Raw genomic sequence first — 17367 nt, 5'->3', positions numbered from 1 at the left:
TTAAGCCATGTTTATACACTTGCTCTCCATGAAGCACTATTTTTCTTTTCGTTACCACTCATGTAATATCTATGAAGGCAGGGCCTATGTCTAGGTATCACCACTACCCAGCCCAGTGTTTAGTACACAGAAGGCCCTTAGTAAATATTTATTGAATGAATGAATGAATGAATGAAGATAATTTATTCATTTATAATATCCCTTTGTCAACTGATTCTAAACAGAAATCAAGTTAAGAGAGTGGTAAAGCTTGACTAATTACAAAAGATATAGGTTCTAAAACCATTCTGTTCGTATGTACATGAATCCCAGATTTTAACATAATTTGCTATCTCAAATGCTTTAAAGGACTTAATGAGAAATGAGTAACTCAGAACTTTTAAAAATGGAAAGTTAAGTGATGAATTTATACTATAAAAATAAGTGCTTGTTTTGCTTATTACTAGTAATAAATCAATACTCTTTTTCAAAGTTCAAAGGAAAGAGAAACTGGTATTGGTTTTTATCCAAGTGAGATCCAACTTTTATGAAAATAATAAGCTCAGATCACAATCAAATAAATTTCAGAACTCAGTTTGAGAGAAAAAGAAAAGGCTTTAGTTAAAATCTTTACAATAAAATAATTATGATTATAAATCTCTTTAGTTAAATATGTACACATTACATGGTATTTTAAAAAAGAATGAAAATGAGTAGTTTTTCAAGCAAATCTAATGCACAAATATACCATCTTTTAGAGTATGTCAGTTTAACATTCTTAAACAGCTGTGTCAGACAATGGCTCTGCTTTGTGCAAAACATGATAAGCAAAATTAAGAAAAATTCTGCAAAATTCTTTAGTTCCCCAAGGAAATTACTAAAAAAGAAAATAGTAAAAGAAAAAAAAGGTGTACACTCGAGCTTGATTGTATATAGAGGCTAGAATGACCAGCACTAATGTAACCCCCATATCTGCTAAATAAGTCCTTGGGTAACTTTAGTTTGAAGTTAATAGTTGAAGTCCTAGCAATTGTGCTTTTATGCAGCCACATGGCCAATAAGGTAGATGTTGTCATACAGGTGCCCTACAAAATCTTCACTAATGTTTTGAGCAGCACGACGGGTATTTCGAATAAATTCTCTTTTTGACATTTTATTCTTCACATGAGGGCTAGTGAGGTCAATGGAAAGTAGAATCAAAGAGTAGCACAGTACATAGACAGCATCTGGAATTAAAAATAAACACCTCAAATTATTAGGTGGTTTGAAAAATATCCCAAAGGCATTATCTAATATGATAATCTTCATAATTTAAAGAAATTGAGATTAGATCATCACTATACAGAATGGCCAACTCATCCCAGTTTGCCTGAGCCTTTTCCAGTTTTAGCATTGAAAATCCTGTGTCCTGAACATGATAGACTCCTAACTCTGGGAAACGAACTAGGGGTGGTGGAAGGGGAGGTAGGCGGGGGGTGGTGGTGACTGGGTGGCGGGCACTGAGGTGGGCACTTGACAGGATGAGCACTGGGTGTTATTCTGTATGTTGACAAATTGAACACCAATAAAAAATAAATTTATTGGAAAAAAAAAGAAAAAAAAGAAAATCCTGTGTCCTGGGAAACTCTTCAGTCCTGGACAAACAAGGATGGTTGATCATCCCAACTAACAATTCACTGAGTATTTTCTTTAACTAATAAAGAATTTTAGAATAGTTCAAGATTTTATAGTGAAAGCTCATTCTAAATTTAATAATTTTAGAATTGGCTTTATTTTCATCATTGCTTTCAAATGTGATATTTCCATTCAACTACCCATAAAATACACTTGAAATGTTAGTATATCTATCTTCCCATTAAAAAAAAGCCACATATTTACATAGAATGTTTTTTATAAAAATATAATTGGGGGGCAGCCCAGGTGGCTCAGAGGTTTAGCGCCGCCTTCAGACCAGGGCCTGAACCTGGAGACCCAGGATCGAGTCCTGTGTCGGGCTCCCTGCATGGAGCCTGCTTCTCCCTCTGTCTCTGCCTCTCTCTCTGTGTCTCTCATGAATAAATGAATAAAATCTTTAAATTAAAAAAAAATATATATATACATATATATAACTGGGAAGTATTTAATGACAAAGACATGTATTAACTTAGTACTCAAAAATAAAAAGTAAACAACTTTTAAGATTATTAACTTAATATCCTCATTTTAGGTATGTATTTTAAAGGTCCATGGAATTTATGTATCAGTATCAAAAGTAAATTTTTAGAGAAAAGATTGCTAAACCTGAGTAGCATGCAACAACAACAAAATGTCTTTATATATGCCCAAGGCAATATCGGATGTTTACTATCAAAATAGTAACAAACCTCAAGATACTTGCTACTATAATTTGCTACAACTACTTGCTACTACTATGGGGTTTTTATTTCAGATTCTTGTAGTCTTAATAAAGCAAAATTGAACATTTTGTCTTATAAAAGCATTTTCAACAAATTTCATATGATGGGTAAATGTTTTACAATCTCCACTTAATAAACACAATAAAATTTTTGAGATAAGAAAAGTAGAGCTCTGTCAAATGAAGAAATACACAGGATACTCAGGCTATCTTGTACGCACATAGATATATACTTATACACACAAGTTATAAAAATTAGTTGTATTAAAAAATTTTAGAAAAATTCTAGGTGTTAACCTATGTAATATGTGGACTATGAAAAGCTTCAAAAATAATTTCTCAAGTTTTTAGTTAAATTAGTAATAATATGTAATTCTCAAACAAGAATTTTTTTTTTTAAGGGAAGTTTCCCAAAGGACTTTCTTTCTTTTTTTTTTTTTAATTTTTATTTATTTATGATAGTCACAGAGAGAGAGAGAGGCAGAGACACAGGCAGAGGGAGAAGCAGGCTCCATGCACCGGGAGCCCGATGTGGGATTCGATCCCAGGTCTCCAGGATCGTGCCCTGGGCCAAAGGCAGGCGCCAAACCGCTGCGCCACCCAGGGATCCCCTCAAACAAGAATTTTAATGAATTTATAGCTAAGTCTTTCTTCCTACAAGTGTGTTTACTACATATAAATGACAACTATGATAAACTATTCTAAGCTCACATAAATGTTGTATTCTACAGAATTAGTCATTGCTACAAGTAGTAAAAGAAGTATTCGTAATTACTGAAAGAATGCTTCCCCATGGTGAGAAAAAAATGCCTCATGTATGACTATTTTTACCTGGAGATGGGAAGGGGGATAGAAGAAAGTCACTATATATATTCTTACCAGGACTAAGGCCAAGTTCTCGCATTAAATCAGGGTTACAAGCACAGAATCTATGTGAGAACTTTGTTATGAGAGTTTCAAGATATTCTCCACGCTCTTCAGGGGCATGGATATGACGAAAAAATTCTCTCAGTGCATTGGGCAAAAATTGATTTCTAAAATTATGCAATGTTACAAGGTCATCCAAGACATCTCTCCTAGTGGAAAAAAGAAAAAGATACAGCTTTAGTTAACATTTCTTCACTTAAAAAATGATAAAGACTCATAAATTATGTTTTTGGGTGAAAATATTTTATTACTAATTTTAGATCACCTACTCCTACAAAGCATACATAATCCTTAAAATTAAAAAACATACAGCTCTGATTAATTTTTAAATCTCTTGTGGATAGGTTATAATAAAGTAAGGTAAATTTAGTAATTCTATTTAGACTTTAGTAATTCTAAATATAAAATGAATTAAAAATAAATTTTGCAATATTAAAAGGGCCAGGTTCTTTTCAAGTGTCTTTTTGGCTAAATTCAAACAGTAACAGAATTCTTTATGTTTTTACCTATAAAAATAAGAAGAGTTCTCACTTTCCACACCAATCCATACCACCAAAGGTAACAACTATTTATGTAGGCTTAAAAATAAAATGTCAACATATAGTATATATTTTTTCTAGTATTTGTTTTTATTTCATATGATATACTGTGAACAGTTTTCTATGTCTTTGCACACAGATCTAAGTCATTCTTTTTAATGACTCAACAGTATCCCATCTTATGGATGTAACAATTCTACTTATATACATTTAGGCTATCTATAATTATGCAAATATTTGTGTATATGTGTGTACATATGTGTGTATATATTTGACTAAATATATGTATGTATGTGTGTATATATATTTTTTATGTATACATATATATTTTTATCAATGGCATTCTAATAAATAGCCATCCTTTATTATAATATGGTTCCAATTCTTGCTGAACTTAACTATGATTATATGACCATAATCTTTAATTTCTACCAATTGTTTAAGGTAGGGATAGGAAAATTATAGTTACTAGGCCAAATATGACCTACTATCTATTTTTGCAAATAAAATTTTGTTAGAACACAGTCATACTCATTTGTTTACAGACTGCGTTTTCAGGCTACAATGGCAGCTATAAATAGCTGCAAGAAAAATTTCTCCACTAGATGACTGAAATGTAGTATGGTTTTAAAAGTAAAGTAATGCTTTTAATGAATTAAGCTTTACTAATTTCTGATGAAAACTTTAAAAAAATTGTTTTTACCTTTCATCAAGATAGATTCTCAGTTTTTTCCAATTTAGTGTTCTTGTACAGAAGATAAACTTTGCTATTTCCTTTGGTGAGTCATCTAGGATACCCTTGGACATAAAGTAGTTCACTCCCTAAGGCAGAAAGACAAGTCTACATAAATAAAGTCAGTCTTTATTTGTAAATTTTAACAATTAGGCAATAGCAGAACAATAGCCATAAATTCTTTCCAGCATTAATAGACTTTTTATAGCTTTAACATGCAAAATACAAGCTAGAACTTGAGCTGAAACTATTACTTGTGGTTGATAGTTTACATGCAATGAAAAGTAGGAAATTCAAAGTTAAGACTCCTAAAGAAATCCTAATTCAATTTTCTGGCTCATGTCAGGTAAAACTAACTATATGGAAATACAGCTTACATGGTAGTGGTGGCTGGGGGAGGAACTACTATACAGATTTTAAAATAAGCCTTGTAGCCAATGCTTTTCCACTGCCTAATAAAAAACATGATTTCTTAAAGACATAGTCTAATACACTATTCAAGGAAAAAGCTTGAGAATAAGATTCTCCAAATCAAAGATCAACAAATTTATTCTGTAAAGAAAAAGAATTAAAATTTAACTTAAACTAGGCCCAGTTCCAGGCAGGTTTATGGTCTATACACACTTTAGGCATCATTACATTCTATGAAAATTTAGCTTCAACATATAGTGAGGCAAAAATGTAAGAAGACAAATCAATTTTAATGTTTTTTTTTTCATAGGATTTATCTTTGAATTTCCTTTTCCCTGCATGCAAAGTTTTCCAGAGAAGCATTATCCACAGTTTGTCCCTATCTTAGATTTAAATCAACAACAACAAAACATCAACAAAAATATTGAACACTGAAACCAATGTTTTCTCATGTATATGGAGGTCACATTCAAATAAATACCTTATGTGGATTTGAATGTGCAGTTATTGAAATAAAAGGCAGGTGTGTTTATTTCAACTCATAGTTATCCAGATACATGCGTTCCCATGAATACTTATGTCTGGATAATAGCACACTGTGTGCAGTTAATTAGTAGAGAAAATGATGTATTATATACACGCAACATACTGTTTTCACACATAAATTCCTTCAGTATTTCTTCCCTTTTACAAACACATATAGTACTCAGAAATGTTGCACCCATTAAGAATCCAAAAAGTTAGAAGAATTTTTATGACTCTTCGAGATAAAAAAGTCTCATAAAATTTTTATATTAAAAAATTACAAAGCAATTTGGTACCATGAGGTAATGCCTTTGAAAGTTTATAATTATCTGTAAATTGTAATTCAAAGATAAGATTTTTAATATAAAACTAGTTTTATGAGCCATGAGGATAATTTCCTAATGGCAATGTTATCAGTTTCTCATGTGAATTTTAATAGTACAAAAGCAGTGCTAAAGCACTAATTTCAAAAATGTATATAAGAAGGGCAGAATGTGATAACATGAAACTTTCTTGTCAACTCAATCATAAGCCATATTTCAGACTGCATCCTGTATACAAAGCTAGGAAATACAACATGGTCAAGATGGAAAGCCAAACAATTTGTTTGGAATGAGACTCTCAGCAATTATCTGAGGGGGGCAGGAACTAAATAAATAGTAATGCTTGTTCCATCCTTTCCTCCATTAGTTTGAATAATCGAGAGTTGACTGTATGTTTTAATTTCATCTACTTAGTAAAAAATTATCAGGTTTGATTTTTTCCAAAATTCCTCCATTTAAAAGAATATTTCAGAAGTATTTGCAGTGCTTAATTTTAATCTAAGTAATTCAAACCCCAAGGGACACCAACTAAATATTATTAAATAGCTTTTTTATTTATAACTACTTGTAAATCAATATTTCAGAATGTAAAACTAATTCTAATCAATTTATAAAACTATACAAAATATTAAAAAACACTAAAGATCCATTAAATAATACATAATTCTCTATATGATATATGTGTTTTAATATCATTTGCTGCTTCTTAGTTACAAATGAACATTGGTATTTGCCTCATGTAAGCATCCTAAAAATATGTTGATAATTTCCTTTTTTAAGAAATACATGTTTTAGGAATTTAATCTTTCACCTAATTTGAAGTCTCCAAGATCACTCATATACAGAGGAGTAAGCATGAACACAGTCATACAGCTTTAAACTCAATCCTGAAAATGAAGGACACAGGTTGAAATAAGCCAACTCTGTTGGTTTTATGAGGAAAGGAGGCATCAGTTTTCAAGCCTGGGATTTCTCTGGATAGGAAGATTACTTCAGAAGGGCTATCAAAGTGAAGGGTCAAGGGATGTGAAATAGGAAAAGGCATAAGATCAGATTATAATTTTCTTCAATAAGCAAGCTGGCAACCATCTGAATTCCTATCTTGTTACATAAGCAATGAACTACAAAAGAAAACACAGCAAGAGATTTGTTGAATAACCATACATTTGTTTAATAAGTGGTATAAGGATTTTTTTTTTTATTTTTAATACAGTTTTAGAAGAATGGTATAGAGAAATCCCTAGAACACATAGCACATTACTAATCTGGACTAGGGCTCTCAGCAGAGTGAGAGTATGCATGTGGTGTCTCACAGACAAAGGAAATCATGAATATTAATATTAGTCTATACTAACAGTTTCCAGAAAAGGGGAAGGCTGTAGAAAGTGTCAGAAAAGGCACTACTTTCCACATAATTCACTATAAAAGTGTCTGATTCTGGATGTCACATTTTGTGGGGCATACTGACAAACTAGAATTTATCTGGATAAAGGAAATCAGGACCTGATAAGATTGTTGAAGGGTCTAGAATTCCTGTTAGATAAGAAAGAGGTGAAGGATGTAGTGATATTAGCCCTAAAGAACATACTTAGGAAAGAAGAGTAAGACTAAGACAGCTGAAAGGCTTTATCAGAAGGAAAAAGGAACTGGCATTATGTGTAGTTTTAGTGAAGATCTTAAACTGATTAAAACTACAGAACTTCTTCCCAGAAAAATTCACATACACATTTTTAAATTATAAATTAAATGCCTGAAGCCTAAGTAAGGACTGCAGGTTAGGAATCCCTATTCTAGATGATGTAGGAGCATGGTTACTGAGTGCCAGTAGTAGGAAGAAGGTTAGAGCCATGTAAGGAAGGTCATGCTTGCAATTTTACAGCTGAGTTGTTCAAGGCCAATAGCTCATCATTTGTTTGATTCATTTTTTTTATATTTCCAAAATAAGCTTAAGTTTCAAAATTATTAGTTTATTTTGGTTGCTTAATCTTCACACATTTTACTCCATTATCTCTTCACTGTTCAACTTGCAGAATTATCTGAATTGTTAGAGTCATATTCCTTTTCTTTCACATGGGAATAATTCTAAGACATTTTTGTCTTTCAACTCGAAGATAAATTATGATAGTGTCAGTCCTATAATGAATTGGCTCCTTAGCATAAAGGGAAGTTTTTGTCATCTGGAAGAAAACTATTGATCAAAATGGATTTTATTTAAAAAATAGTTTTAAAGGACTGTTACAGTGGGATAAATAAAATTCCTGTTATGAAAATAGATTGGATATATACATTAAGATTCATATTTCTCTGGAAAATCATAAACATATATATTCATATTAAAAATCTTAAATTCTTTAGTAAGGTGTTTAACTTTTATTTAAGAGAGAGCATGTGTGTGAGCGTGTGTGTGTGAGAGTGTGTGTGTGTGTGTGTGTGTGTCTGCACTCCATGCTCAGTGCAGACTAGGAACTTGATCTCACAACCCTGAGATCATGACCTGAGCTGAAATTAAGAGTCAGATGCTGAACCAACGGAGCCACCCAGACGCCCCAGTAATGTGATTTTTAAAAGTATCCATTTAACTTTAGATTTAAATATAAAGATAGACACTCAAAGACTAGTTTGTAAAACAGATGTAAGTATGCTGTATATATGTGTAGATAGGTATGTATCTGCTTTAAAAGCATTTCTGAAATACTGACTCAAAATATATTAAAATGATCTATATCTTCACTTAAAATGTATTAAGTGCAAGGTATATATGCAAGGTATTCAGTGATAGACACTGAGAAGTATACATTTTTGCTCTAAGAAAATCTAAAGTTTATCTGGGGAGATGAGATAGGTACACAAATAACTAGTAAACGAGTATGACAAATTAATGATACAAGGCAGTCAAATAGGGCCTAGATGAACAAGTATGAAAAATAAGCACTTCAGTAGTTCAGGAAAGGAAAAATCACTGTGGGACAGGACACTTAGACAAGTTTTCCTGGGATATCTACTTTGAAGGAATGGTACAAGTTTAGATAGCTCAGAATGAGGGGAACACTGGAGATGAATATTTTACTTGATATAGTGTATGAGCAAAAGCATTATAAGATTAAAAAAAAAGGCAATTTTCAGGAAATAGGGAAACTATTTTGGGTTTGAGAACAAGTCTGGAACCAAACTGTAGTAGGAATAGCACTGAATTTTAAGGTAAGAAGTTTATTTTCTACCTTATAGGTAACTGGAAGCCTCTTAAGGCTTTTTAACATGATGAAGCAATGGCCTGTAATATAAATTTGATAGTAATATAAAGAGAAATAATAAAAGGGAAATTACACAGTAGGCTACTACAATTGTCCAGGCTTGAAGCAAAATAAATGCAAAGGAAATAATCTATTCTAAAAACATATGAAAAAATCCCCCACACATGTTACATATGTATATGAAAATAAGAAGTGAGAGCACATGTTACCATGCTGGCTATCAAGCCAAGGAATAATGAAAAGTGAAAAATAAAGTTAACTGATGTTTCTGGCTTAGACAAAAAGGGAAATGACTGACAAGGGGGAAAAAATTCACAGGTTATAGAGAGTGTTGATTTAAAGGAAACAGTAATGGGTTTGGACTTCAAAATTTTGGACTTTCAGGTGATGACAGATAAAACTAAAAGGGAAAGTAGGCAGTTGGCAATGTAACAAGACATTAAAAAATGCAGGTTCAAGGTACAGACTAAGGATCTTGAATAAAAAGAATCAATCAGTAAAGGAGTAGCCAGAGATGGAAGAAGGCAGATACAGAATAACATCCCAGAGGCTAAAAATCATTGAAATGTAAAGAAAAGGATATACAATGCAATTACCTACTATAGTTGAAAGATCATAATTTTCAAAAGAGCGATCAAAATCATGGCTCTGCCACTTAATGATTTTGTGAACATAATTTACTCAAAATTTGAACCTCAGTTTCCTAATCAGTGAAAATCTTATTTAAGTAGTTATTGTGAAGATACAAAAGTGTCTAGCCTAGAACATGGCTTGTTTCCCTTTTCCTTTAGGCAGCTCAAGGAGATTAGAATGGGAAAGAGGGTAATGGATTTGGTGATTGGGGAAAAAAGTAGTGCCTTTTAAGGGGTCTCTTCACAGCATAATGGGGACTATTCAAGTCTAAGAAGAAAGCTAAGGAATGAGCTAAAGTTAAGGAAACTTACAGCTCACTCACTTGAAAAATTAGTACAAAGGAGGAAAAAATATTAAAGAACATTAAAGGCCAGGAAGAGAAACAAATGTTTTATTTTATTTTTAAAAGTATTTTATTTATTTATTCATGAGACACACATACACACACACACACACACAGACAGAGAGAGACAGAGAGACAGAGAGGCAGAGAGGCAGAGACACAGGCAGAGAGAGAAGCAGGCTCCATGCAGGGAGCCTGACCCTGGGACTTGATTCCAGGTCTTCAGGATCAGGCCCCGGACTGAAGGTGGCGCTAAACCACTGAACCACCCGGGCTGCCCATAACAAATGTTTTATCAAGACAATTGTGACCCATGAATGTGAGAAGACAAAAAGAGCATCAACAGGGAGAGGAAAAAACTGACATAAAAAGCAAGAGATCATGGGAGCAGCAAGTGGAGATTTGGGGAGCCAGGGGAAAGACTGAAAATACAAGTGGAATTGAAACTCATCACACTCTGGCCAAGATCCAAACACTCCCCAGTGCAGGCAAAGAGAAACCCTGCAGAGGACTGCCCTGAGGGATAGAGCAGCCACACATAACAGAGTGGCAGAATACACAAGGCATACACCAGAGACACTTTCTGAAGTGCCAGGCCCTGGACAGTATCTGACTCCTTCTTCATAAAGTCATTACTCTCAGGAGCAGGAAATATAACTTGCTTTCTTAACACAGAGAAGACAGAGACCTAGACAAAAGGCCAAGATGGAGAAATTCATCCCAAAAGGAAGAACAAAAAAAAAAAAAGGTCACAGCCAGTGATCTAATCGAAACAGGAAATATGCCTGCTCCACACTTTAAAGCAACAATCATAAGGACATTAGCTAGGCTTAAGAAAAGCATAGAAGATACCTAGGAAATCCCTCACTGCAGGGATAAAAGAGCTTAAAACCAATCAGGCCAAAATGAAAAATGCAATAACCAAGATATTTGAAACTGACTGGATGCAATGACCACAGGGATGGAAGAAGCAGAGGAACAAATTAAGTGATACAGAAGACAGAATTATGGAAATTATGAAGCTGATCAAAAGAAGGAAGGAAAAATCTTGGATCATGAAGGTAGATATAGGGAGGTGATAATGCTTTCTGAGACTGGATGACAGGACAATATGCTGGTTCAGAGACAGGTATATTATGAAACTGACAAAGGCAGAAAGTAGAGTCCATATTGGTTTTCTTCTTAGGGTATATATACCATCTAGAAAGAGTTGGAAAAGAGAGCTCAATTGGATCCCACAGTGAAGTGGTAAAGATTTCTATCAGCAATGGTGTGGGCAAAACAGGGAATCCATTAGGAGCAAACAAATGATAAGCAGCAGGAAGAACCCAGGCTATGTTAATGTAAATTCATCCTATTACATTAACATAAATTCATCCCACCTCATGTTAAGTTGTCTTTAATAGAACAAATGCTGTAGTAATTCAAGAAAAAAATTAAGACATTTTGTAAAGTAGACTCCATTGGGTATGTTACTAAAAAATGTTATGCAAGTGATATAGACCCAAGACTTACAAGATCAGATTAGAATGGTGAGTTGTTTTGATGTAATTTTTTTAGGAGGCAGACAATTAATTCAAGAAATCATGAACAGGTAGCCTACACCAATATTAAGAAGGAATTTAGAATAAAAAAAATGTGTTGGATAAAGAAGATGTGGTATATAAATAATGGAATACTACTCAGCCATCAAAAAATGAAATCTTACCATCTGCAACGATGTGGATAGAACTTGAGGGTATTATGCTAAGTGACATAAGTCAATTGGAGAAAGATAATTATCATATGATTTCACCTATATGTAGAATTGAAGAAACAAAACAGAGGATCATAGGGGAAGGGAGGGGGAAAAATAAGACAAAATCAGAAAGGGAGGCAAACCATAAGAGACTCTTAACTATAGGAAACAAACAGGGTTGCTGGAGGGGAGAGGTGTGAGGGATTGGGGTAACTGGATGATGAGCATTAAGGAGAGCTCATGATATTATGAGAACTGGGTGTTATATACAACTGATGAATCACTAAATTACCCCTGAAACTAATAATTGAATTTAAACTTAAAAAAGAAAAAGAAAAAGATATGTTGGGGCTTAGTCATCTATTTTTTCTTATTTTTTTAAGAATGGCTCTTCTCCCATAATTCATGTTTTAAGACACATTTACTTTGTCATATGTCTTCTATTACATCAATACCCGCATTTTCTCTTCTCTTTCAATTAAGTCTTATTTTTTTATTCAAATCATTATCCACAGTGTGCTTCAAAAACAAAATTTACTATACATATATTCAGAACCAGAAATCATAGAGAATAGAGTGAATTCTAGAAAACTAGGTAAGCAAAGCCAAATGAAGAAGAACCAACTGTTGTTGCAAACCTAAAGCTGACTTAAAAAATACATAGTCTTAATTAAAAAAACAAAACAAAACCCACTGACCACTGGTACTCAAAGTACTGGCTGGCTATTGGCATGGACACCTGACAGAAACATTATGTAGCAGTTTGTATCAATAACAGAAATCACTAATGAAACAAAATTGGGAGTACCCTTGTTTTCCTAAGAACAGCATAATAAAGACATTTAGAAAAAACCTTGGTTTAACTAATTTTGTTCAAATTTTACATTGTAAAATCCAGAACCATGGCTACTATTTTTTCAAGTAATAAGTCTATCCTTAGAGCATTATATAATAGAAAGCATACTGGATATTCCATTTAGTTTTTTTAAAGGGCATGTGAAGACTTTTGAAATAACAGTCCTTAAATTTTAACAATAAATATTTACAAAACATAGTTTGATTTAGATTTCTACTTTTTCTTACAATGAGAACTGATACAATATTCAAAAATGTATTTTAGCCACAGTGAAATGAACAATTGAATGTCATCTTTTTACATTAAAAATATAAAAATTAAGAGATACAAAAATGTTATGGGTATTTATTTTCTGGATAGTAAAAAACAATTAGCACATCAGAGAGAGCAGCCTTCTATATGTCACATGGAGCTTTCCCACTGTCTTGTTTGAAAAGAGCACTGATGGCTCAGATGACAGGTCTGATTCTATCTCTCCTTTTTTTATAGCGCTTTCAGAATCACTTAAGCAAAATATAAAACCTTTTAATATTTGCTCAGTTGGCAAATTCTACCTAAACAGAGAATATGTGATCCATAGTTAAACTATGTGGGATAAAACCACATAGTTTTTAGTTGCAGCCAAGTAAATATAGATTACTTAATGAGCAGGGCTTAAGACTATGTATATAAGTTTTCATTCTGTCATTTCATTTCATTCTACCCATGAAGTTTTGCAGGGTTTTCTTCTGTAAGTTTCCATACCACTTTGATTCATGGTAACTTAAGCTGCTTATACATATTATGATTGTTATTCCTAATTTAGTCACTAGACTCTGAGACTAAAATCAAAACTATGTCAAGGTTTTTAAACTCATCCTATGCGAAAAGATGGTAAGAGTGACAATCAAGTTTCTCTCTTACTGAGGTGCCCATAAGTAGGCTATTCACTGGAAGCCTCTGTGTGACTTAGTTATAATTAAGACAATTAGGAAAGACATGTGAAGATGATTTTCATGTCAGTTTGAAATCTGAACTGCAGATTCCAGTCTTGTCTCTTCTGTCGGAAGAACAGAGAGCACACACTGTCCATGCTTATGTGGGGGAGGTAAAGTTGTGAAGAGGCAGTGCTGCTATATGGCACCCAATTCCTTCTCATAGTTACTGAAAGTGGTCAGAACTAAATATTCTGGAGGATAATGAAGAATCGTACTGTTCAGTTTTGAGTATGGAATATGGAATGAAATCAGCTTATTTACAGACTTTGAAGTGGCAAGGATTTCAGCTTTCAAGAACAATTTATGGAGGAAGTTTCCATATGTTAGAGTGCAAAATGTTGATGAACTAATAAGAAATATGGAAAATCCTTCTAATGGAGTCCTGGAGAAATGGAGAAGAAATGTATGACAGATTGTACTGTTTCCTTTTCACGGGAGACAAAGCAGTGACATCAGACAAAATCACATAAACAGCATTACCCAGGTTTTAAATAACAATGAAAAGTTCTAAAAAAAAAAGTTCTTATTAATTAGTTTTAATAGACTCAAAAGGAAAAGTTACACTTTGAGTTCTAATAGTCCCCAAAAGTGTCGCTCTGATTACTGAGATAGGTCAATAAGATGAGGAACATGAAGGTAATTTTTAAATGATAAATTACTACTAAAAAATCAATATTATTGACAAGTTGCTGGTAGCTAAAGTAAGGTTCTTGGAAAAGGCCCCTCTTCTCTAAACTGTCTGTAAATTAGAAAATAAAAGCTTTCTAGTCAAAATCTGGAAACAAAACTATCAGGTTAAGGTACAATTAATAATAATTCAAACTAATGAGAAAGTAACAAATCTGAATACTAATATTGGCTAATTTAGAATTCTTGCTTTATAAAAATCACATACAAATAGAACTATTTAAATGACTAGCTCAACTTTAATAAAAACTAGTTTTCTCATATTACCTAGATTCTAATATGTACATTCATAAATATACCTTAACAACTCAGAAACAATTTTGAAATAAACATTAAGAAAAACTCCAAATCTTAATGGTAGTCAAGTGGGATTTAAATAGTAGTTTCATGGCCAGCACATGTGTATACTTACTCATGAATTAAAGTATCTGTTCATCCTATCATATTCAGGCAGGACACATGTTTTAATTTGAACATAATTTTAGACACCTAATTAAACTGTTTAAAATGTCCACCAAAAGATTAAACTAAGCATTACCACTGACACCAAAAGTTACTGTATATGCAAAAGATTGTTCATCACATGCTACAAAATGAAATTAATGGCAAAGGGTTATTGCCATTTAAAGCTAGCAGATGTTGGTGTGACCGATATATTCTGAAGGAACATTACCCAGGTATCAATTATTTATCTGCCAAAATCCAAAAGTTCCAAGAGAGGATGAATCCCAAAGCCTAGAGCAGTGCTTGGTTCTTGATAGTCTAAGTTGCCATAGTTGTACCTCTAGTACAAATATAAAGCTACATTTTGGTGAGCATTTAGAGGCACTAAGCATTTAACATACATTATTTCATTTAGTAGACACAGTAACATCACAATACACATTATCGTGTATTACAGATATTGTCTCCATTTTACAGACAAGGAAATTGAAGCACAGAGGTTAAATAATTTGCCAACGTCTAAATCATATAATTAGTAAGTGGAGAGGGACTTAATAAATATTTGTTGAATGAATGATTGAATCTGCTGTGCAAAGCCTCTAGGTAGGTGGCTTTCAAGAGAACCTATCAACTTTTAAGGATTATACAATTAAACTAAGGGGTAAAAAAAAGAAAAGAACCTAACCAGAACAAAAACCTATGAGTTAGACCAAAACTCCAGTATACTTTGAAATGCCTCAAATATAAACTCTCAAAAGTTGGAGTCACCACTACAAAAAGCAACAGGTTACTCTGATGCTATATTTATCTGCTAATGGCCAAAAGTAGTTCACAAAGATTGATTGACTGATTGATTGATTTGACAGAGAGCATCAACTGGGAGGAGAGGGAGAAGCAGGCTCCCCACCGAGCAGGGAGCCTGACCTCAGGATCCTGGATCACGACTTGAAGACTTGAACCGAAGGCAGAGGCTCAACCACCTGAGCCACCCATGCACACCATAACATTTTTTTTCACCATAACATTTTTATTACAAAGAAAGTATGACATGAAAGAAAATGTTATGGAATATTAGTGATAAATGTATACTACAGTTAGTTGGTCAAAAAATTTGCATTTAATGTAGTGTTTCCTTCATACTCCCAGATTTCAAAAGCTGTGATTTGATGCTGTACAACTGCTGACATCCATGAACTGAGGAAATACTGTTTTTTAGATTTCTAATAAAGAATTCATCTTTTAGAGTGACATTTACTGTGACATCGGTATTAGCAATTGCTAAATTCAGACAAGATGTGTAGGAAAGACAACTACTTTGGACATTAAAATTGAGAACTTAGATCTAGAAAGTGCTGTCACTTTCTAGAAACCGTGGTCACATCAGATAACCACGGAGTTTTTAAGATGGTCAGGATATGGTAAGGAAACAAAAGGTATACAGATTTTTCTTTGAAATATACTTAAAATATTAACACAGTTTTGTAAATTTGCCAGGTATATTTATCTAAATTGGTAACAAAAGTAAAATTCAAACAAAGAAAAAAAAATCTTGCTCATTTTAGCCCTGCACATTTTAAAATTTGTAGTATGAGTGCTGTGGTGGTAAAATATTCTAACTTTACTCTTTCTTCTAGTTGAAAGTAGGACTTTCAATCCTGATCAATATAGTAGATCAATACATCATCCACTAATTTGTTTGCATTTACCCTAGATAATTCACACTAAATGAGATAACAGTATCTCCCACGACAAACTAGGAAAAACAAAAGCAGAATACATCCAATGAAGCAGCTGAAGAATATACAGAATAATACTGATTGAAGAAGCTATAGAATACTCTCGGGTTGAATCTCTTTTTCCAATTAGATTAAGACAAAAGAGGGCCTGGGAAATTTGTTTCCCTCTGAAGCTTCTAAAGGTTTACCCTGAGTCCACATACTTCTGTGGAGTCTCATTCTATACCACATACTGGAATGACTCTTGGTGACAAAGGAAAGGGAGGGTACTGAATATATATTATGGTCAGGGCAGGGTGTAAAATAAAGTTGACCTGAAAGACACAGGATAGTTACCTACTTAAACATAAAATTAACACATGATTGATCAGATTAAAAAGAGAGATATATCCCTACATACCCATACACATGCCACATTGCCCTCAAAAAAGTGAATGGCCTCCATTTTAGTTATGACCTGCCTAGTGGTAATCAGACTGAAAATATTAAATTATCTAGCCAGAGGATAACAGTGTCCAAGACACATGGATTTTCACTTTACCTCTAATGCTAATCAGGGGAAAGGGGCTCTTCCAATTAACTTGAGTATTTTAGCTCTTTTGGGTAAATACTTTCAGTAGAGGAGAAAGATTTATAAGCTTATATAGTTAGGGACTCCTCTCAGTATTAACTAGCTTCTTTGCTCTAAATTCTCATCAGCAAATTGGGGATAAAATTAATTAGCTAATGATAATTAGCATTGTTTATTTTTATAAGATAATGTGTTCAGGATTACATATCAAACTCTTAATGAGTTTGGATAATAATAATGATGATGGTGATGATGATGATGCATTAGGATACTCTTGATTGCAAACAACAAGAACCCCA

The 17367-nt window shown here is 33.2% G+C and overlaps 1 protein-coding gene across 1 annotated transcript in view; it reads right to left on the bottom strand.

Moving 5' to 3' along the window:
• Positions 1-572: 572 nt before the first annotated feature.
• Positions 573-17367, bottom strand: part of FBXO8 (F-box protein 8) — a 46829-nt gene continuing 30034 nt past the window's right edge. Inside the window, exons 4-6 of the mRNA XM_055299933.1 lie at positions 4544-4662; positions 3254-3450; positions 573-1205 (exon numbers count right to left, since the gene is read on the bottom strand). Of these exons, the coding sequence (XP_055155908.1) occupies positions 1018-1205; positions 3254-3450; positions 4544-4662 (504 nt within the window). The 3' untranslated portion in view covers positions 573-1017. The remainder of the gene's footprint in view (positions 1206-3253; positions 3451-4543; positions 4663-17367) is intronic.

The sequence above is a fragment of the Nyctereutes procyonoides genome, unplaced genomic scaffold (genome assembly GCF_905146905.1).
Source record: "Nyctereutes procyonoides isolate TBG_1078 unplaced genomic scaffold, NYPRO_anot_genome, whole genome shotgun sequence".
Lineage (NCBI taxonomy): Eukaryota > Metazoa > Chordata > Mammalia > Carnivora > Canidae > Nyctereutes > Nyctereutes procyonoides.
The sequence above is the reverse complement of the archived record's forward strand: the minus strand, read 5'-3'. Positions and strand labels throughout refer to the sequence as shown.